This window comes from Globicephala melas, chromosome 9, assembly GCF_963455315.2.
Source record: "Globicephala melas chromosome 9, mGloMel1.2, whole genome shotgun sequence".
NCBI lineage: Eukaryota > Metazoa > Chordata > Mammalia > Artiodactyla > Delphinidae > Globicephala > Globicephala melas.
Window position 1 is genome coordinate 57454141 of NC_083322.1, and position 23341 is coordinate 57477481.

General features: G+C 36.2%; 1 protein-coding gene across 1 annotated transcript in view; it reads left to right on the forward strand.

The window, feature by feature from the left end:
• Positions 1 to 23341, forward strand: part of CASD1 (CAS1 domain containing 1) — an 83760-nt gene that overhangs the window by 56926 nt on the left and 3493 nt on the right. The window contains exons 13-17 of the mRNA XM_030857251.2: positions 1115 to 1194; positions 3463 to 3564; positions 6171 to 6311; positions 6822 to 6899; positions 9515 to 9607. Of these exons, the coding sequence (XP_030713111.2) occupies positions 1115 to 1194; positions 3463 to 3564; positions 6171 to 6311; positions 6822 to 6899; positions 9515 to 9607 (494 nt within the window). The remainder of the gene's footprint in view (positions 1 to 1114; positions 1195 to 3462; positions 3565 to 6170; positions 6312 to 6821; positions 6900 to 9514; positions 9608 to 23341) is intronic.

The following is a 23341-nucleotide window of genomic DNA, read 5'->3' on the forward strand; positions in this document are numbered from 1 at the left end:
CATTTTACATATCTACTAGTGCAGCCGTTTTCAAACTATCTTGTATGGAGTCAGAATGGAGAGAGCCAGAAGAGAGGAAAGCCAAACAGGGCTCCAGGGCCATACATCCTGCTTCAATCTTGGCAGTTCTGCTTTATTTGATTTCTTATATATATATTGAGATTTTGAGTAAACACTATGTCAAACAAGCTTAAAAATCACTAATATAGTTTATATTCTAGACAACCCTTTAAGCAGTTATTATAAACCTGTTTTTTGTTTAAGGAAACCTAAGTACCCAGAAGGTGTCATCTTCAGATTTCACATAGCCAGGTCTGATAATGTTCAAAGTGAGGTCACAGTCGTTTATCTTAATGCTTTTTCCCCTCAAGATCATGTCATTAAAATAAAAGCCTCCCTTTTTTAGAAAAAGAAAATTTTTTATCTTTAATAATGTATTTAACTTAACTCTTTCAATCAACTATTGTATATCAAAAAACATTTTCTGTTGACTTTATTATAATATCAAATAATTCTTCAGGAAAGGGTTCAATAAAGTCCATTTGTGTCTTTGGACAGGCTCTGTAGTTTCATTCCTCAACACAAACCCAGCATATTAATAAAATGATAATCAGTATGTATAAACTGTGAACACATAATTTAAAATATGCATATGTTAAAATACATCTTATGGTTAAATTAATCCACTAGGGAGTTCTTAAGCTCTCTCCTTAGAACTTTAATGTTTAAGCAGTATTATCTAAGTTATATTAAACGTGAGTGTTTGTTAGAGTTACATTGAACCTATTGTTCCAAATTTTGTTGTAACTTTCAATAATGAATAGTATAATTGAATCTAGGAGGTATTTTCAAATATATTGAAAATAGTGGATAAATAGCAGGTATATGGGGTATCAGGTTAATGTTGTAGCCTCATTCCTAGTAAGGACCCTCCACCTTTTCTTCGTGTCCTACTTGTAATTTATACTACTTAGATATATTTTTTGTATCCTGTAGGCAGCCTTAAATTATTTTTAAGAGCTATGCAGGGTATTAATATGTTAAATAGAGATATTTAATGTGTTTTCTAATGTAAATTTACATTTCTTAGTAAATTAAACATTTTCTCTCTTAGGAAATTGTTTCTGGCATTTTGGCTTACTGTTGAAACTAGCCTTCTTGCTGTTATGTATATGTTTTTTGGCATATTCTCAGGTTTGTATAGTCTTTTCGGTTTATATTTTCTATTTTATTGTAAATTTCAAATCTATTAAAGTATGAGAGACGAGTCAGAGCTTTTTTTAAGCCTCATTTTTTAATGACTGTAATAAAAGTGTCACTCTGTAGCTGACTACTCAGTGTGGTTCTTTTGAGACCTGTCTACTTTTGTTACCACTGTTATTGTTGTAAGAGCAATTTAAAGCTCTTCCTCTGGCAATTGTTCAAAATCCATTTTAGTTGACTTTGATCAATCAAATTTTTATTGAATGCCTCTAAGACACTAAGTGAAGATCAAAATTCTCTTGAGAGAATTTGCAACTTGGTTTTGTGCATTATTCATGGCACCAAAATTTAACTTGATTTTTCCATAACTGCATAGAGTAAAATTTTGGCTGTTAATAAAACCAGCTTCAGAGTGAAGGGTTTGTATATATGTAGTACATTTAACTTAATAAAACTTTTGGTCATTTTCTTATCTCTAAACTTTTGTCCCCCTATTATGATGGTTGAGGTTTTTCTCAGCTATTTTAGCAGGATGGCAAATTGCTACCTGCTGGTCAGTCCTTCAGACAGACATATTGTTTGGTCAGCATGATATTTATAACAAAATATTGTAATTTGAATGCCTATAGTTGTGAGATACTCTGTAGTTTACTCCCATCTCCAACACTCTCTGTCTTGTATCTGTGCCAGGTAAAAATGCCATATAAGCGTGTGTGTGTGTGTGTGTGTGTGTGTGTGTGTGTGTGTGTAGTCCTATAAAGCTGTTTTTTTTGTTTGTGTTATAGGCTTTCCTATTTATTTTTATACTTAGAAATAAAGCATATTTATTTCTGCCTGATTTCCAAGGTTTTTTGCAGGAAATATATAAAATAATAAGCAATAGGCAAATGTATAAAGAAATAGCCAGGTAACTGCCACATTACTTGATAATTATTCATTAAAATTCCCAACACCCCCTAGTTCATCTGAGGGAGAGAAAGGAACACGGACCAACAGTTCAATAGAAAGAATTAAGAAGATTTCTCCAGCTTAGGATCAGTATTGACCACTGGACAAGAAAAAAAAGTACATAGCCCAGTGTCTTTCACAAAATGGGTGCTCATTAAATACTTGATTATTAATCAAAAAATAATTTTTAATGAGAAATAAATTTTTAAATTATAAATACATCATTATGTGATATATGATCTACAGGGCCATGTATCTCTAATATATATAGATAAAATATAGAAATATGATATAATAGGTATATACCTTACATTGCAAGTCTTGGTAATAATCATCGTTAATTTTCTGAGGCAAAAGCTTTAATAGAACCTATTTTTATAAGCTATTAGCATTTTAAATTCTGCGGTTAAATGGAGAATATTGCATTTTGTTAATAAAGTTCTTCTGACCTAAAGATTTGGTATTACCTAAAATATACTATTTTCATATTTTGCTTTGATTTTTATTAGCCTTTTTAAAAGTTGTGATGTTAAACATTTTTTTATGCTGTGGCATTATGTCTAATAATGGAGTTTCCTTAATAGAGTTTGTCTTCATTCTTTAGTCTGGAAATTGAGGTTTTTGTTCTCTTTTTTTTTGAAAGACTTCATTAATGTGCAGGAATGTACCCAAGACTTCTGCCCCTTCATTCCCAGATTTTCCAGGCTGTCAGATTAATAAGGGGGTACATTCACTAACTCGACCAGAGTAAAATTGTAAACTTTGTTTCAAAGGCTAGTAATGGAATTTGGGTATGGTTGATTGAGTAAGGTGACTAATTCAGAGGATTCTTTTAACTCAAATGGTTAATTATAGATTATTAAGGACATTTAGATAAAGAAAAACTATAACTTTAACCATCATCCTTTAGGTTATTGATACTGTGTTGGCTGAAGTATTTTGTATTTTTGTGTTTTGATCAGTAAATATTAACTCTTTTGTATACTAGATTAAAAACCTTAAATGGAATAATTTTCCAGTTACCAGCTTGGTTTGTTTGTTTGTTTGTCTTATTTTTCAGTCTCAGTAGCCTTTCATATGCAGTGAAAGTAAGTTAACAAAAATGTTTTAAATCATCTTTCATAGCCTTTAGTAGAATATATTTATTTTCAAATGAAATGGCATTTTCAAATGAAATATTTAAGTAGAATTTTAAAATTGTGAATGACCCTTATATAATTTTAACTTTAGAAAATGACAGTTTGTAATAGAATTGCAAGGCAAGTATTAACTTGTACCATCTTAATTTATTTTCTGGATTCCTCTTCTCAGGGTGCATTTGAGAAGATCTTTTCTCTTTGGCCATTGTCCAAGTGTTTCGAACTGAAAGGCAATGTATATGAATGGTGGTTCAGATGGAGGTTAGATCGTTACGTATGTATTTACCTTGTGATCTTTTGCTATTTCAAATTATACTTTTAAAAATTATTTGGAAAATTTTAATCTATTTAGTTTTGGAATAAGGAAACATGTTGATTTGGTAAATCAAAGCAGTCCAGCCCTCCCCTGTTTTTATAGTGGAGAAAGGGTATGCATGTGTACATATATCAGTAGGAAAATACTATAAAAATGTTATCTATAAAGTGACCTTTATTTGAGTCATAATTTTGACTTAGAGATGATCTCATATATATGTTTCAGCCATTCAACACAATACTTATTAAGCTCCAATATATGCTCTAGATGTTGGTGTTATGAGGGATATATTTTAGAGAAAGAAGACATACCACCAGGCTTCTAAACCTTATAATCTAGTTTAAAACTCTGGATTACTAAAAAAACCCCAAAAACTCTGGATTACTGCTTATAATTAGTGCTAAACTCTGCAGTATGGATTTTGTAATAGAAGTGTGCAAAGAAAAGAGAGCAATGTCATGGATTATTCCATGAATTTTATCTTGAAGGCGGGTTAGGACTTAATTGGCCAAGAAAATATGAAACATCTAGCACAGCATTTGGAAAATAATAGACACTGAATAAATATTAATTACCCCTCTTCACTCTTTCCCTTTAACTTCCATTTTTTACTCTTCCCTTTTTTCATTCAACAAATATTTTCTTAGTGCCTTTTCTGTGCTATTCCTGGTTTCTAATACCTATGCACTTTCCAGTTATTCTTAATAAATAAAATATTTACTTTTAAAATTATTTTTATTTTTCTAATCGTACATTCCATTTCAAAACCATATGTGAATAAAAAGCTATGTTAAAGCCTTGCCATAAAATAATTTTTAATTCTCAACTTTCTCATTAGGGCAGTCTACTACGATAGCTCATGCTAAGTGTTTATTTAAAAAAGAAAGCTGGAACTTCCCTGGTGGCGCAGTGGTTAAGAATCCGCCTGCCACTGCAGGGGACATGGGTTCCATCCCTGGTCTGGGAAGATCCCACATGCCACGGGATCCCACATGCCACACAGGCCTGTGTGCCACAACTACTGAAGCCTGTGTGCCTAGAACCCATGCTCCACAACAAGAGAAGCCACCACAATGAGAAGCCCGTGCACCGCAATGAAGAGTAGCCCCCACTTGCTGCAATTAGAGAAAGCCTGCACATTGCAATGAAGACCCAACGTGGCCAAAAATAAATAAATAATTTTTTAAAAAAAGAAAAGAAAGCTATTGTGCTTTCTGATCCACCATTTTTTTTCATTCTTATGTGCATATACTGCTTTTTCAAAGTATGCTCTTGGTAATGTTACTGTTTATTTGCTTGAAAGTACCAATATAAAATATATTTTATCTTGGTTGAGTACATTTGAATTTTATCATGTGTCTTCAGAATAGTTTTTATCATTTTTTCATTTTTATTGAAGTATAGTTGGTTTACAGTGTTGTGTTAGTTTCTGCTGTACAGCAAAGTGAATCAGATATACATATATCCACTCTTTTTTAGATTTTTTTCCCCATATAGGTCATTACAGAGTATTGGGTAGAGTTCCCTGTGCTATACAGTAGGTTCTTATTATTTATCTATTTTATTATTTTTAAAAATTTATTTAATTTATTTTATTTTTGGCTGCGTTGGGTCTTCATTGCTGCACGTGGGCTTTCTCTAGTTGCGGCGAGTGGGGGCTACTCTTCGTTGCGGTACGCAGGCTTCTCATTGCAGTGGCTTCTCTTGCTGCGGAGCATGGGCTCTAGGCACGTGGGCTTCAGTAGTTGTGGCGCACAGGCTTAGTTGCTCCATGGCATGTGGGATCTTCCCGGACTAGGGCTCGAACCCGTGTCCCCTGCATTGGCAGGTGGCTTCTTAACCACTGCACCACCAGGGAAGTCCCAGATATCTATTTTATATATGGTAGTGTATATAAGTCAATCCCAATCTCCCAATTTTTCCCTCCCCTGCTTCCCCCATGGTAACCATAAATTTGTTTTCTATATCTGTGACTCTATTTCTGTTTTGTAAATAAGTTCATTTGTACCATTTTTTTAGATTCCATGTATAAGTGATATCATATGATATTTGTCTTTCTCTGTCTGACTTAGTTCACTCAGTATGACAATCTCTAGGTCCATCTATGTTGCTGCAAGTGGCATTATTTTGTTCTTTTTTTATGGCTGGGTAATATTCCACAGTATATATGTACCACATCTTCATCATCCATTCACCCGTTGATGGTTGCTTCCATGTCCTGGCTATTGTAAATAATGCTGCATGAACGTTGGGGTGCATGTATCTTTTCGAATTATGGTTTTCTCCAGATATATAAATTGTCTTTATTTCTTCACTTGCTGCTGAGACTGCTTGGAGTAAACCAGCTTATCTGTGTCATTGCAAGAGATGTTTGCTTGTCTATTGCAAATTGTTTCCAACAATCATTGACTTCATTTCTTGAAGTTTAAGTTCTTCATAGAAACTTTGGACCTTTAAGCTTTTTACCTACATACTTTTATACATACTGTTCTCCTTTACCAATTACATTTGCTATTTATTGAAAAGTAGCTGTTTAAAACAGGTTTTCTCTCCTTATTTTTTAGGTAGTCTTTCATGGGATGTTGTTTGCTTTCATTTATCTGGCTTTACAGAAGCGCCAAGTACTTTCTGAAGGAAAGGGTGAACCTCTTTTTTCAAACAAAGTTTCAAATTTTCTATTATTTATTTCAGTAGTTTCTTTCTTGGTAAGTTTCAAAATGTAATTTTCTAAATTTCCCAAATCCACAGTACAGAAAATTAACTTCTAAGAGATAGGAGTTTAATCATTTGTTTTTAGTAAATAAAATCTTTACTTTTGAAATTCTTTTTCTCCTTATTTTTTAATTGAACATAAATTCTAAAGAGAATATATATATGTTAAATATGAAGAATAACTGAGATCTCAGTGAAATAGAATTTTAAAAGTTGTAATAAGTTTGGGAAAAAATATAACATAAGGTGTTTGACAGGAAGAGCCATCACTGCCTTATGATCACTACTTCCAGAAAATCACAGACTTATGTTCCCCTCTTTCTACTTTCTGATATTTGAGCACACCAAAAAGAGTGATGAGCAAACCTGTGGACAGTTTTTACTGAAGCTTTTTTAATAGCATAATGAAGTATAATGTTATAAATAAAACTTTTTAAAGTTGAGTGCTTCCTCTTTAAGGCATATATATTTTTGTGAACTGATGCATATATTTTTTATTTTAGACCTATTCCATCTGGGCTAGCAGTTGTAAAAACAAAGCAGAGTGCAATGAACTCCACCCATCTGTTTCTGTGGTACAGGTAATTATCTTTATTTAGAGAAAGTTTTCTTCTTAATTTTTGATAAGAACAGAGTCTTTAGAGGCAGCGAGATTTGAGATTAAACTCTATTAAATGTAGGTATATTACTTAATCTTCCTAAGGCCTACCTTCCTCTACTGTAACAGAGATATTAAAAATCTCTTTTAAAGGGTGGTTATTAAATGTATGGAAATGATCAGTGTCTGTTGCTTAATAAGCACTCAGAAAATGTTAATTCTTTTCTCTTGTTTGCTTTTTCATCATTTATTTATTCAAATTTCTTCATTTACTTTTTTACTTAGAAGATCATTAAAAACTATGAGACTATGTGTTAAGGACCATGCTACTGGGCTTCCCTGGTGGCGCAGTGGTTGAGAGTCCGCCTGCCGATGCAAGGGACACAGGTTCGTGCCCCGGTCCGGGAAAATCCCACATGCCGTGTAGCGGCTGGGCCCGTGAGCCATGGCCACTGAGCCTGCGCATCTGGAGCCTGTGCTCCGCAACGGGAGAGGCCACAACAGTGAGAGACCCGTGTACCGCAAAAAAAAAAAAAAAAAAAGAACCATGCTACATGTAAAAAGTACATGTAGCTCCTGCCCTCACAGAACTTACAGTCTAATAGACATATGGATCAGTAAACATTCATTCATTCATTCAACAATTTTTTTTTTTTTTTTTTTTTGTGGTACACGGGCCTCTCACTGTTGTAGCCTCTCCCGTTGCAGAGCACAGGCTCCGGACGCGCAGGCTCAGTGGCCATGGCTCACGGGCCCAGCCGCTCCACGGCATGTGGGATCTTCCCGGACCGGGGCACGAATTTGTGTCCCCTGCATCGGCAGGCGGACTCTCAACCACTGCGCCACCAGGGAAGCCCCATTTAACAATTTTTAAAATTCATTTAACAAATATTTGATACTTACTATGTGCTAGATATTATGCTGGGGGATATAGTGGTGACCAAATCAGACATGGTCCCTACCCTCACAGAGCCTATATTCTTCTGTTAGAGATAGTAATCATATAATCACCATGTAATTATAAATAGAAGTACATGATGCTACAAGGGAATATAATACAGGATATGATCTAGTTAGAGTTGGAGTGAAGGTAGTTAGGGTTCAGAGATGATTTCCCTCATAAAATTAGGCTGAGAATGGAGGAATGAAGGCAGGCAGTGAGAACTTAGGCCCTGTGGTAGAAAAGAGCATATTCACATTCAAGGAACTTAATGAAGGCCATTGGGGCTAGGGCTCAGAGACCCAGGGTCGAGAGAAGTATGTCGCAGTGCCTAGGAGGTGGGCAGAGGCTAGGGGCAACCCAAATCAGATTTACCTTTTACAGAGATACCTCTGGTTGCAGGTAATCATAAGGTATTGTGATTAGTGTAGTGATGGTCAAGTACAGGATACTTTGGAAACACATGGGATTTCTTCATAACCCATCTTGATACCAGAGCAGGGTTCTTGGAGAAAGTATGTCTAAGCCGAGGCCTAAAAAATGAGTAGTTCAACAAAGAGGAACAGGGAGGATTTCTGGAGGATCTTGTTTTAGGTTTTAAGTTCTCTTCAATGAAGAAACTATTTTATCCCTCTTAAACCTCTATATAGTCAGTAGAACCAAGCATATGACAGACTCTCCAAACACAATTGATAATGACATTTTAAACATTGTACTATATTCATATAACATTTTCATGACTTCTGCAGACAACCAGATATAACACTTTGTATATCATATCTGATGTCATTTTTGTAATGACATGAAAGGAAGGGGGTTGTTCCACTAACAGTGCACTAATACTGAACAATATAAGGGGAGCTAAGGAAGAGAGTGACTGCACATAGAATAACACTAACACAAGCACTCCTGAGCACTCCTGAGCCTTACCACCTCTTCTCCTAGTCACTCCACATGCTCATCTTTCCTTAGTTATTTTTTTCCCACGTTTACATTGCTGCCAGTAGAAGGAGACTTTTGAAGAGAGCAAAAAGATGGGGGTGGGCGGCTCCTAAAAAAGCAAATACTTTATGGATTAGTACATTAATACAAAATTGTATTGTGGAATTTTATTAAGTTTTGCTACATAAATACATCATTTTCTACACAAAGGGCTTCAAGATGAGTTTATGTTTTTTCTAATATACATAAAATAAAACTGTTCAGCCATGTACTATGTAAAACCTGCACTTGTTTGCAGTATACAGACCACATGCTGAGAAATCCAGTTAGAGTAGACTCTGGATCAAAAATAACTTGAGGGGCTTCCCTGGTGGCGCAGTGGTTGAGAGTCCGCCTGCCGATGCAGGGGACACGGGTTCGTGCCCCAGTCCGGGGGGATCCCACATGCCATGGAGCGGCTGGGCCCGTGAGCCATGGCCGCTGAGCCTGCGTGTCCGGAGCCTGTGCTCCTCAATGGGAGGGGCCACAACAGTGAGAGGCCCACATACCGCAAAAAAAAAAATAAAAATAACTTGAAAAAAAAATTTATCTGTTGAAGAAAACCATTGTGTCGATGTATCAAGTTCAATAACAAATAATAAAGTTATTACTTGAAAGAAAGCAAAATTATTTTAATAAGTGGATTATTAATATTTGCCTCTGTGTTTTTTCTTTAGATTTTAGCCTTCATCCTAATAAGGAATATCCCTGGATATGCCCGTTCAGTTTACAGTTCATTTTTTGCTTGGTTTGGAAAAATTTCATTAGAGGTTGGTACATTAATATTTTGGTCTGTCTTACACAACCAAGTGTTATATGCAGGTGTGTATGTGAATGAGTATATAGGTGTGTAAGTCTGACATTTTTTTTAATCAAAGCTATGTTATTTATGAAATTATAGGAAAGAAATTTAGAACTTCAACAGCAGTATTATAGAATGTAATGGCTAGACATTACATTATTTAAAGCCTTATTTAAATGGCTAGACACAGATGACTTTCAAATATTCTTTACATTGTCTTAAGCTTTCAAGTACAACAAGATGCTGAGATCAGAAGAGAAAAAAATGAAATAGATATAAATGAAATTTGTAAATAGACAAAAATGAAATCAAGTTGAGAGGATTTTGATTTGTTCATTCATAATTAAATATTATAGTACTGGAATTTAGTTTATTGATGTTTATAAAAAAATTCACTCTTACGATTGGAAGTTTGGGGAAAATTTTTAAACTCATTATTTTGTGTGCAATACCTAATACGAAATTATCTACAGAATCCGTTTAAAGTAGGTTATGAAATACATTCTGAGTATTCTGAGTTTTATTATTTGAAATAGAACATTTTAAAACAGAAGAATTCATACTATAATCATAAAAGGTACATTTTAGAGTTACAATATTTATTAAGTTGTCTTTAAAATTGGGAAAATTTCTCTGTGATTGTTATACACACACACACACACATACATTCTTTTTCAGATTTTCTTCTCTTATAGGTTATTACAAAATATTTAGTATAGCTCCTTTTGCTATTTAGTAGGTCCTTGTTGGTTATCTATTTTATATATAGTAGTGTGTTAATCCTAATCCTAACCTCCTAATTTATCACTCCACCCCCTTTCCCCTTTGGTAACCATAAGTTTGTTTTCTATATCTGTGAATCTCTTTCTGTTTTGAAAATAAGTTCTTTTTTTTTTTTTTTTAAGATTCCACATATAAGTGATATATGATGCTTGTCTTTCTCTGTCTGGCTTACTTCACTTAGTATAATAATCTCTAGGTCCATCCATGTTGCTGCATATGGCATTATTTCATCCTTTTTTATGACTAATATTCCACTATACACATACACACACACACACACACACACACACACACTCTGCATCTTCTTATCCATTCACCTGTTGACGGACATTTAGGTTGCTTCCATGTCTTGGCTATTGCAAACAGTGCTGCAATGAACTTTGGGGTGGGTGTATCTTCTCTGGTTTTCTGCAGATATAGGCTGAGGAGTGGGATTGCAGGATCATATGGGTCCTTGAAAAGAATGTGTAGTCTGCTTTTTGGGGATGTAATGTCCTGAAAATATCAATTAAGTCTAAGTGTTCTATTGTATCACTTAGGATCTCTGTTGCCCTATTGATTTTTTGTCTCGAAGATCTGTCCATTGATATGCGTGGGGTGTTAAAGTCTCCTACTATTATTGTATTCCCTTCGATTTCTCCCTTTATGTCTGTTAGTATTTGTTTTATGTATTTGAGTGCTCCTATATTGGGTGCATATATGACAAGTGTAATATCCTCTCCTTGATCCTTTTATCATTATATGCTGTCCTTCTTTATCTTTATGTCCTTTGTTTTAAAGCCTTTTTTGTCTCATATGAGTATTGCAACCCGTGCTCTCTTCTCATTTCTGTTTGCATGAAATATCTTTTTCCATCCCCTCACTTTCAATCTATGAGTGTCCTTTGCCCAAGAGTGGGTCTCTTGTAGACAGCATATTGTAGGCTCTTCTTTTTTTATCCAATCTGCCACTCTGTGTCTTGATTAGAGCATTTAGTCCATTAACATTTAAGGTAATTATTGATAGATACATATTTATTGCCATTTTAAACTTTGTTTTCTTGTTGGTTTTACATTTCTTCTTTGTCCCGTTCTTTTTCTTTTTCCTTTTGTGGTTTGATGGTTTTCTTTTGTATACTTATGTTCTCTTCTTGTTGTTTTTTCTGAATCTGTTGTATGTTTTTGATTTGCTATTGTGCTGTTTCTCAAGTATGTTAACCCCTTCCTGTATCTACTTGCTTTAGACAGGTAGCCATATAGGCTCAAACACATTATAAAAAAAAAAGTCTACATTTTCATACTGTCCTCCACCACATTTTATGATTTTGATGTTCTCTCTTACATCTTCATGTTCATCCTTTTGCTGCTCATTGTGGTTATCATCGCTTTCTCAGAAATTTTTTAATTTTTTTTTAAATCTGTGTACAGGCTTATTTAAGAGATTTACTTTCCAATTGTGATTATTTCTTTCCTATAGATTCTTACTTCTTTTCCATTTAGAGAAGACCTTTCAATATTTCCTTTAGGATAGGTATAGTATTGCTGTATTCTTTTCATTTTTGCTTGTCTGAGAAATTCTTTATCTCTCCTTTTATTCTAAATGATGATCTTGCTGGGTAGAATATCCTAGGTTGCAGATTTTTCCCTTTCAGGACTTTCAATATACCTTGCCACTCCCTTCTGGCCTGCAACATTTCTGCAGAGAAATCAGCTGATAGCCTTTTGGGTGTTCCCTTGTAATTAACTCTTTGTTTTTCTCTTACTGCCTTTAGAATCCTCTCTTTAACTTTTGCCGTTTTAATTACATGTCTTGGTGTAGGTCTGTTTGGGTTTATCTTGTTCAGGACTGTTTGTGTTCCTGTACCTGGATATCTGCTTCCTTTTTTACGTTTGGGAAATTTTCAGCCATGATTTCTGAAAATTTTCAGAATACATTCAATACAAATACATTTTCAATCCCCTTTTCTCTTTCTTCTCCTTCTGGGATCCCTATTATGTGTGGATTGGCATGCTTTATATTATCCCGTAGGTCTCTTATATTGCTTTCATTTTTTTTCATTTGGCTTTCTGTCTGCTGTTCTAATTGGGTGATTTCCATTATTCTGTCTTCCAGATCACTTATTCTGTCTTCTGCATTATTCATTCTGCTCTTCATTGCCTTTAGCTCAGCTTTTGTCTCTGCAAATGAATTTTCTAATTTGCCTTGTCTCCTCCTTTTAGTTTCGAATTCCTTTTTACAGTACTCTGCATTTCTGTTGGTAGCCTTTCTTAATTCCTTCAGTACTTTCATTATCTCCTTTTTGAACTCAGAGTGTGTTTAAATGAAGAGGTCTATTGTATTGCTTGTTCTTTCAGGGGAATTCTCTTGATCTTTTAATTGGGAGTGGTTCCTCTGCTTCTTCATTTTACATATATTTCTCTTGCTCTATGAATTTAGGAGAAACAATTATATGCTGTGGTCTTGGAGGGCTGTTTTTATGTGGGAACATCCCTTTGTAGCCTGCATGGGTTTAATATTTTTTGGTACAAGGGCTCTTTTCAGTATGGATGCCTGCTGTCTCTTTCCTCAGTGTATGCTGGCCATTATCCCTTTGACAGGAGGTGTGACTGATGTTGTGGTGACCAGAGCCTGCACTGGATATTCAGTGGGCCTCCTCTTTGCTCTGTGGTTGCTACAGCTCTGTTTGGGACAAGGTCTACTCCCTAGTTGTTGGGAGTAGAAGCCCCCAGATCCTTTTCTGACCTGCATTTCTGAGCTACAGTGCAAGATAGTCAGGATTGGAGCACTCCCACTGGGACAGGAGCCACTGAGTTTTCCTCCACGGCTGCTGGAGCTGTTCACCAGTGAATGTGCTCTGTTGTGTTACCTTTCACCTACTGTATGGGCTCACAGAGTAAACTGTTGTTGGTGCTGCCCTTGGCCCCTCCTCAATGCTGGGAATACAAGCAATCAGCCCTGGTGTCCCACAGGTGTTGTTTTCACAAGGCCACCAGTGCAGATTGACTGAAGTTAGGTCCCAGGACCACAGTACTCGCACATATGAATCCACTGTGGGAGCTATGGAGGCAGTTCACACCCTGGCCTGGCCAAGCCCTCACGCCCACACACCCACAAAGCCCACAGCTGCTAAGGCCAGATACCTCCCAGCCACAGGGCACCTGTTATCTGTTCAGATGTCCCGCAGGCACTGAACTTACAAAGCCAGCGGCAGAGGTGTTAATCCATGGCTCACACAGCCATGGGGAGAGATTTCAGCCCTGCTTTCTGAGTTGCATGGCCCCTGGGGCTCAGCTGTGGTTTCAGCCCCACCTCTGCTTGTGGGCAACACAGTGACATCTCCTCCCAGGGCCTGCCAAGGTGGCGGTTGGTGTGGGAGCCTGCCAAGGCAACGGCGGCTGAGGCACGCTCTCCTGGAGGCCAATAAGGTGAGGCAGGGGCCAGCACATGAGCTGCTGTGGTGGCCCCATCCTTCACGCACCACTTAACAATAGCCCTTTGTTTCTATGGCAGGCCCAAGCATCTTCCTCGAACACCCACTACTGCAGCCGTACCACACTCCAGCCCCTTCAGGCTGTCTCCGTGCAGCCAACCCCAGTCCTCTCCCAAGGTCTACCTCATTGCAGTTTTGATTTGCATTTCTCTAATTGTGATGTTAAGCATCTTTTCATATGCTTTTTGGCCATCTGTAAGTCTTCTTTGGAGAAACATCTATTTAGATCTTCCCATTTTTTCATTGGGTCATTTATGGGTTTTTTTAAAATTTTTATTGGAGTATATTTGATTTACAATGTTAGTTTCAGGGGTACAGCAAAGTGAATCAGTTATACATATACATATATCCACTCTTTTTTAGATTCTTTTTCTATACAGGCCATTACAGAGTATTGAGTAGAGTTCCCTGTGCTATACAGTAGGTCCTTATCAGTTACCTATTTTATATATAGTAGTGTGTATATGTCAACACCAATCTTCCAATTTATCCCTATGCCTCCCTTGCCCCTGGTAACTATAAGTTTGTTTTCTACATCTGTAACTCTATTTCCGTTTTATAGATTAAGTTCATTTGTACCCTTTTTTTTAGATTCCACATATAAGGGATATCACATATTTGTCTTTGTCTGACTTACTTCACTCTGTATGACAGTCTCTAGGTCCATCCGTGTTGCAGCAAGTGGCATTATTTCGTTCTTTTTCATGGCTGAGTAATATTCCATTGTATATATGTACCACATCTTCTTTATCCATTCCTCTGTTGCTGGGCATTTAGGTTGCTTCCATGTCCTGCCTGTTCTAAATAGTGCTGCAGTGAACCTTGGGGTGCATGTATCTTTTTGAATTATGGTTTTCTGCAGATATATGCCCAGGAGTGGGATTGCTGGATCATATGGTAGCCCTACTTTTAGTTTTTTAAGGAACCTTCATACTGTTCTCCATAGTGGCTGTACCAGTTTACATTCCCACCAACAGAGTAGGAGGGTTACCTTTTCTCCACACCCTGTCTAAGCATTTGTTTATAGATTTTTTGATGATGGTCTTTAATAATGAATGATGTTGAGCATCTTTTCATGTGCTTTTTAGCCATCTGTATGTCTTTTTCGGAGAAATGTGTATTTAGATCTTTTGCCCATATTTTGATTGGATTGTTTGTTTTTCTGATATTGAGCTCCATGAGCTGTTGGTATATTTTGGAGATTAATCCCTTGTTGGTTGCTTCATTTGCAAATATTTTCTCCCATTCTGTTGGTAGTCTTTTTATTTTGTTTATGGTTTCCTTTGCTGTGCAAAAGCTTTTAAGTTTCATTAGGTCCCATTTGTTTATTTTTGGTGTTATTTTAATTACTCTAGGAGGTGGGTCAAAAAAGATCTTGCTGCAATTTATGTCAAAGAGTGTTCTCCCTATGTTTTCCTTTAAGAGTTTTATAGTATGTGGTCTTACATTTAGGTCTTTAATCCATCTTGAGTTTATTTTTGTGTATGGTGTTAGGGAGTGTTCTAATTTCACTCTTTTACATGTAGCCATTCAGTTTTCTCAGCACCACTTATTGAAGAGGCTGTCTTTTCTCCATTGTATATTCTTGCCTCCTTTGTCATAGATTAGGTGACCATAGGTATGTGGGTTTATCTCTGGACTGTCGATCCTGTTCCATTGATCTATATTTCTATTTTTGTGCCACTGTCATACTGTTTTTTTATGGAACTTTTTTTTTTTTTTTTTTGGCTGCAATGTGTCTTTGTTGCTATGCATGGGCTTTCTCTACTTGTGGCGAGCGGGGGCCACTCTGTTGCAGTGCATCAGCTTCTTGTTGCAGTGTCTTTTGTTGTGGAGCACAGGCTCTAGGCACACAGCCTTCAATAGTTGTGGCACGCAGGCTCAGTAGTTGTGGCGCACGGGCTTAGTTGCTCCGCAGCATGTGGGATCTTCCTGGACCAGGGCTCAAACCCGTGTCCCCTGCATTGGCAGGTGGATTCTTAACCACTGCGCCACCAGGGAAGCCCTATCATACCGTTTTGATTACTGTAGCTTTGTAGTATAGTCTGAAGTCACAGAGCCTGCTTCCTCCAGTTCCATTTTTCTTTTTCAAGATTGCTTTCGCTATTTGGGTTCTTTTGTGTTTCCATACAAATTGTAAAATTTGTCTAATTCTGTGAAAAATGCCATTGGTGATTTGATAGGGATTGCATTGAATCTGTAGATTTCTTTGGGTAGTACAGTCATTTTCACAATATCTGTTCTTCCAATCCAAGAATATGGTATATCTCTCCATCTGTTTGTGTCATCTTTGATTTCTTTCATCAGTATCTTAGAGTTTTCGAAGTGCAGATCTTTTACCTCCTTGGGTAGGTTTGTTTCTAGATATTTTATTCTTTTTTTTTTTTTTTTTTTTTTTTGCGGTACATGGGCCTCTCACTGTTGTGGCCTCTCCCGTTGCGGAGCACAGGCTCTGGACGTGCAGGCTCGGCGGCCATGGCTCACGGGCCCAGCCACTCCGCGGCATGTGGGATCTTCCCAGACCGGGGCACGAACCCGCATCCCCTGCATCGGCAGGCGGACTCTCAACCACTGCGCCACCGGGGAAGTCCTATTTTATTCTTTTTGATGCAATGGTAAATGGGATTGTTTCCTTGATTTCTCTTTATGATCGTCCATTGTTAGTGTATAGGAATGCAGCAGATTTCTGTGTATTAATTTTGCATCCTGCAACTTTACCAGATTTATTGATGATCTCTAGTAGTTTTCTGGTAGCATCTTTAGGTTTTTCTATGTATAGTATCATGTCATCTGCAAACAGTGACAGTTTTACTTCTTTTCCAACTTGCATTCCTTTTATTTCTTTTTCTTCTCTGATTGCCATGGCTAGGACTTCCAAAACTATGTTGAGTAATAGTGGTGAGAGTGGACATCCTTGTCTTATTCCTGATCTTAGAGGAAATTCTTTCAGTTTTTCACCATTGAGAATGATGTTTGCTTTGGGTTTGTCATATATAGCCTTTATTATGTTGAGGTAGGTTCCCTCTATGCTGACTTTCTGTAGAGTTTTATCATAAATCAGTGTTAAATTTTGTCAGAAGCTTTTTCTTTTTCTGTATCTATTGAGATGATCATATGGTTTTTATTCCTAAGTTTGTTGATGTGGTGTATCACAGTGATTTGCAGATATTGAAAAGTCTTTGCATCCCTGGGATAAATCCTACTTGATCATGGTATGTTCCTTTTAATGTGTTGTTGCATTCTGTTTGCTAGTATTTTATTGAGGATTTTTGTGTCTACGTTCATCAGCAATATTGGTCTGTAATTTTCTCTTTGTTATATCTTTTTCTGGTTTTGGTATCAGGGTGATGGTGGCCTCATAGAATGAGCTTGGGAGTGTACCTTCCTCTGTGATTTTTTGGAAGAGTTTTAGAAGGATAGATATTAAGTCTTCTCTAAATGTTTGCTAGAATTCTGTGAAGCCATCTGGTCCTGGACTTCTGTTTGTTGTAAGATTTTTAATCACAGTTACATTTTCAGTGCTTGTGATTGGTCTGTTCATATTTTCTATTTCTTCCTGGTTCAGTCTTGGAAGGTTGTACCTTTCTAATAATTTTTTCCATTTCTTCTAGGTTGTCCATTTTATTGACGTATAGTTGCTTTTAGTAGTCTCTTATGAACCTTTGTATTTCTGTGGTGTCTGTTGTCATTTCTCCTTTTTCATTTCCAATTTTACTGATTTGAGTACTCTCCTGTTTTTTCTTGATGAGTCTGGCTAAAAGTTTATCAATTTTGTTTATCTTCTCAAAGAACCAGCTTTTACTTTCATTGATTTTTGCTATTGTTTTCTTTGTCTCTATTTCACTTATTTCTGCTCTGATCTTTATGATTTCTTTCCTTCTGCTAACTTTGGGTTTTGTTTGTTCTTCTTTCTCTAGTTCCTTTAGGTGTAAGGTTAGGTTGTTTGAGATTTTTCTTGATTCTTGAGGTAAGACTGTATTGCTTTAAACGTCCCTCTTAGAACTGCTACATCCCATAGGTTTTGGATCGTCTTTTTCCGTTCTCATTTGTCTTTAGGTATTTTTTGATTTCCTCTTTCGTTTCTTCAGTGATCCATTGGTTATTTAGTAACATTCTTTAGCCTCCATGTGTTTGTGTTTTTTACAGTTTTTTTTTCCTATAATTGATTCCTAATTTCATAGCATTGTGGTCAGAAAAGGTGCTTGATATGACTTCAGTTTTCTTAAATTTACCAAGGCTTGATTTGTGACCCAAGATATGATCTATCCTGGAGAATGTTCCATGAGCACTTGAGAAGGAAGTGTATTCTGCTGCTTTCGAATGGAATGTTCTATAAATATCAATTACATTTATCTGGTCTAATGTGTCATTTAAGGTTTGTGTTTCCTTATTAATTTTCTGTTTGGATAATCTGTCCATTGGTGTAAGTGGGGTGTTAAAGTCCCCCACTATTATTGTGTTACTGTCATTTTCCCCTTTTATGGCTGATAGCATTTGCCTTACATATTGAGGGGTCCTATACTGGGTACATATATATTTAGAATTGTTCTATCTTCTTCTTGGCTTGATCCCTTGATCATTATGTAGTGTCCTTCCTTGTCTCTTGTAACTGTCTTTAAAGTCTACTTTGATATGAGTATTGCTACTCCAGCTTTCTTTTGATTTCCATTTGCATATCTTTTTCCATCCCCTTACTTTCAGTCTGTATGTGTCCTTAGGTCTGAAGTGGGTCTCTTGTAGGTAGCATATGTATGGGTCTTGTTTTTGTATGCATTCTACCACTCTATGTCTTTTGGTTGGAGCATTTAATCCATTTACATTTGAGGTAATAATTGATTTAATTATTTTACATTTAAGGTAATTATTGATAATGATATGTACATTCCTATTTCCATTTTCTTAATTGTTTTGGGTTTGTTTTAATTAGTCTTTTTTCTTCCCTTCCTCATTTTTTCTCTTATGTTTTCTGCCTTGAGAAGCTCCTTTAGCATTTGTTGTAAAGCTGGTCTGGTGATGCTGAATTCTCTTAGCTTTTGCTTGTCTGTAAAGCTTTCGATTTCTCTGTCAAATCTGAATGAGGACCTTGCTAGGTAGAGTATTCTTGGTTGTAGATTTTTCCCTTTCATCACGTTAAATATATCATGCCACTCCCTTCTGGCCTGCAGAGTTTCTGCTGAAAAATCAGCTGATAACCTTATAGGGATGCCCTTGTATATTATTTATTGCTTTTCCTTTGTTGCTTTTAATACTTTTTCTTTGTATTTAATATTTGTTAGTTTGATTAATATTTGTCTTGGAGTGTTCCCCCTTGGGTTTATCCTGTACAGGTCTCTCTGCGCTTCCTGGACTTGGGTGACTGTTTCCCATGTTAGAGAAGTCATTCTTTGTTTTTTGATATATGAGCTGGCTGTGTATTTTGGAGATTAATCACTTGTCAGTCACATTGTTTGCAAATATTTTCTCCAGTTCTACAGGCTGTCTTTTCACTTGGTGTATGGTTTCCTTTGCTGTGCAAAAGCATTTATTTAATTCAGTCCCATTTGTTTATTTTTATTTCCATTACTGTAGGAGACAGATCCAAAAAGATCTTGCTGTGATATATGTCAAACAGTGTCCTGCCTGTATTTTCCACTAAGAGTTTTATAGTATACGGTCTTACATTTAGGTCTTTAATCCATTTTGGGTTTGTTTTTGTACATGATGTTAGAGAATGTTTTAATTTCATTCTTTTACATGTAGCTGTCCAGTTTTCCCAGCACCACTTACTGAAGAGACTGTCTTTTCTCCATTGTATATTCTTGCCTCCTTTGTTGTAGATTAATTTACCATAGGTGTGTGGGTTTATTTCTGGGATTTTTATCCTGTTCCATTGATCTGTATTTCTGTTTTTGTGCCAGTACCATACTGTTTTTATGACTGTAGCATTATAGTATAGTCTGAAGTCAGGGATCCTGATTCCTCCAGCTCCATTTTCTTTCTCAAGATTGCTTTCGCTATTTGAGGTCCTTTGTGTTTCCATACAAATTTTAACATTTTTTTGTCCTAGATCTGCAAAACATGCCATTGGTAACTTGATAGGTATTGCATCGAATCTGTAGATTACCTTGGGTAGTATAGGCATTTTAACAATATTGATTCTTCTAATCCAAGAACACAGTATATCTTTCTATCTGTGTGTGTCATCTTCGATTTCTTTCATCAGCATCTTATAGTTTTCAATATACAGATGTTTTGCCTCCCTAGGTTGGTTTATTCCTAGCTATTTTATTCTTTTTGTTGCAGTAGTAAATGAGATAGTTTCCTTAATTTCTCTTTCTGATCTTTTGTTGTTAGAGCATAGGAATGCAAGAGACTTCTGTGTATTAATTTTGTATTCTGCAACTTTACTGAATTCATGGATGAGCTCTAGTAGTTTTCTGGTAGCATCTTTAGGATTTTCTATGTATACTCTCATGTTCTCCCCAAACAGGGACAGCTTTACTTCTTCTTTACCAATTTGGATCCCTTATTTCTTTCTCTTCTCATTGCCATGGCTAGAACTTCCAAAACTATGTTGAATAAAAGTGCTGATAGTGGACATCCTTTTCTTGTTTCTGATCTTACAGGAAATGCTTTCAGCTTTTCACCTTTGCCAATGAGGTTAGCTGTGGGTTTGTCATATATGGCTTTTATTATGTTGAGGTAGATTTCCTCTATGCCCCCTTTCTGGAGAGTTTTTTAATCATAAATGGATGGTGAATTTTATCAAAAGCTGTTTCTGCAGCTACTGAGATGATCATATGGTTTTTATTTTTCAATTTGTTAATGTGGTATATCACACTGATTGATTTACGGATATCAAAGACTCCTCGCCTCCCTGAGATAAATCCCAACCTGATCATGATTCTGTGATCCTTTTAATGTATTGCTGGATTTGATTTGGTAATATTTTGTTGAGTATTTTTTTGTCTTTGTTCATCACTTGTGTTGGCCTGTAATTTTCTTTTTTTGTGGTGTCTTTGTCTGGTTTTGGTATCAGGGTGATGGTAGCCTCATAGAATGAGTTTGGAAGTGTTCCTTCCTCTGCAATTTTTTGGAATAGTTTCAGAAGGATAGGTGTTAAATGTTTGCTAGAATTCTGTGAAGCCACCTGGTCCTGGACTTCTGTTTGTTGAGAATTTTTAAATCACAGTTTCAATTTCAGTGCTTGTGATTTGTCTGTTCATATTTTCCATTTCTTCCTGGTTCAGTTTTAGGAAATTGTACCTTTCTAAGAATTTGTCCATTTCTTCTAGGTGGTCCATTTTATTGGCATATAGTTATTTGTAGTAGTCTCTTCTGATCTTTTGTATTTGTGATGTCCATTGTAACTTCTCCTTTCTCATTTCTAATTTTATTGATTTGAGCCCTCCCTTTTTTCTTGGTGAGTCTAGCTAAAGGTTTATCAATTTTGTTTATCTTTTTAAAGAACCAGCTTCTATGTCATTGATTTTTTTCTATTATTTTCTTCATCTCTATTTCATTTATTTCTGCTCTGATCTTTATGATTTCTTTCTTTCTTCTAACTTTGGGTTTTGTTTTGTTCTTTCTCTAGTTGCTTCAAGTGTAAAGTTAGGTTGTTTGAGATTTTTCTTTTTTCCTGAGGTAAGATTGTATTCCTATAAACTTCCCTATTAGAACTGCTTTGTCTGCCTCCCACAGGTTTTGGATTGTTGTGTTTTCATTTTTCATTTGCCTCTAGGTATTTATTTCCTCTTTGATTTCTTCAGTGATCCATTGGTTGTTTAGTACCATATTGTTTAGCCTCCACATGTTTGTGCTTTTTACAGCTTTTTTCCTGTAATTGATTTTCTAATCTCATAGTGTTGTGGTCAGTAAAGATGCTTGATATGATTTCAGTTTTTGTAAATTTACCCAGGCTTGCTTTGTGGTCCAGCATGTGATCTATGCTGGAGAATGTTCCATGTGCACTTGAAAAGAATGTGTATCCTACTGCTCTTTCAATTGGCACACCCTATAAATAGCATTTAAGTCCTTCTGGGCTAATGTGTCATTTAAGGCCTGTGTTTCCTTATTGATTTTCTGTCTGGATGATCTGTCCATTGATGTAAGTGGGGTGTTAAAGTCTCCCACTATTTTTGTGTTACTGTCAATTTCTCCTTTTATGTCTGTTAACGTTTTGCCTTGTATATTGAGGTGCTCCTGTGTTGGGTGCATATTACAGTTGTTCTGTCTTCTTCCTGGATTGATCCCTTGATCATTCTGTAGTGTCCTTCTTTGTCTCTTGTAACAGTCTTTATTTTAAAGTCTGTTTTGTCTGATATGAGTATTGCTATTGATTCCCATTTGTATGGAATACCTTTTTCCATCCCCTCACTTTCAGTTGTATGTGTCTCTAGGTCTGACATGGGTCTCTTGTAGACAGCATATATACTGGTCTTGTGTTTGCATCCATTCAGCCAATCTATGTCTTTGTTTGGAGCAATTACTCTGCTTACATTTAAGGTAATTATCAGTATGTATGTCCTTATTGCCATTATGTTTGTTTTGGATTTGTTTTTGTAGGTCTTTTTTCTTCCTTTCCTCATTTGTTCTCTTGTGATTTGATGACTATTTTTATAGTGTTATGTTTGGATTTCTTTGTGTGTATATTATGGTTTTTTGGTTTGTGGTTACCATGAGGTTTTCATATACCTGTCTATACATGATTGTTTTAAGTTTCTGATATCTTAATATCAAATGCATTTCAAATATCCTGCATTACTTTTCTGTAGTTTCCTTCTCTCACAGTTACTGGTTTAGATATCATGTTCGTGTGTAGATGATTTCCTGTGTTTCCTGTATGTTTGCCTTTACTGCTGAGCTTTCCCATTTCATAATGTTCTTGTTTTAGTTGTGGCCTTTTCTGCCGAGAGAAGTTCCTTTAGCATTTGTTGTGAAGCCGGTTTGGTGGTGCTGAATTCTTTTACTTTTGCTTGTCTGTGGAGCTTTTGATTTCTCCATCTAATTTGAACTGAGGGCCTTGCTCAGTAGAGTAATTTTCATTGTATGTTTTTCCCTTTCATCACTTTATATTGTGCCACTCCCTTCTGGCCTAGAGTTTCTGCTGAAAAATCAGCTGATACTCCTGAGGGGATTCCCTTGTATGTTTTTTGTTGCTTTTTCCTTTTTTTTTTTTTTAATATTTTTTCATTATCTTTAATTTTTGTCAATTTGATTACTGTTGTCTCACCATGTTCCTCCTTGGGTTAATCCTGTATGGGTCTGTGAATTTCTTGGACTTGGGTGACTGTTTCCTTTCCCATGTTTGGGAATTTTTCAGCTATTATCTCTTCAAGTATTATCTCAGGTCCTTTCTCTCCCTCTTCTCCTTCTGGGACCCCTCTAATGCAAATGGTGGTGTGTTTGACATTGTCCCAGAGGTTTCTTAAACTGTACTCATTTTATTCTTTCTTCTTTATTTTGTTCCAT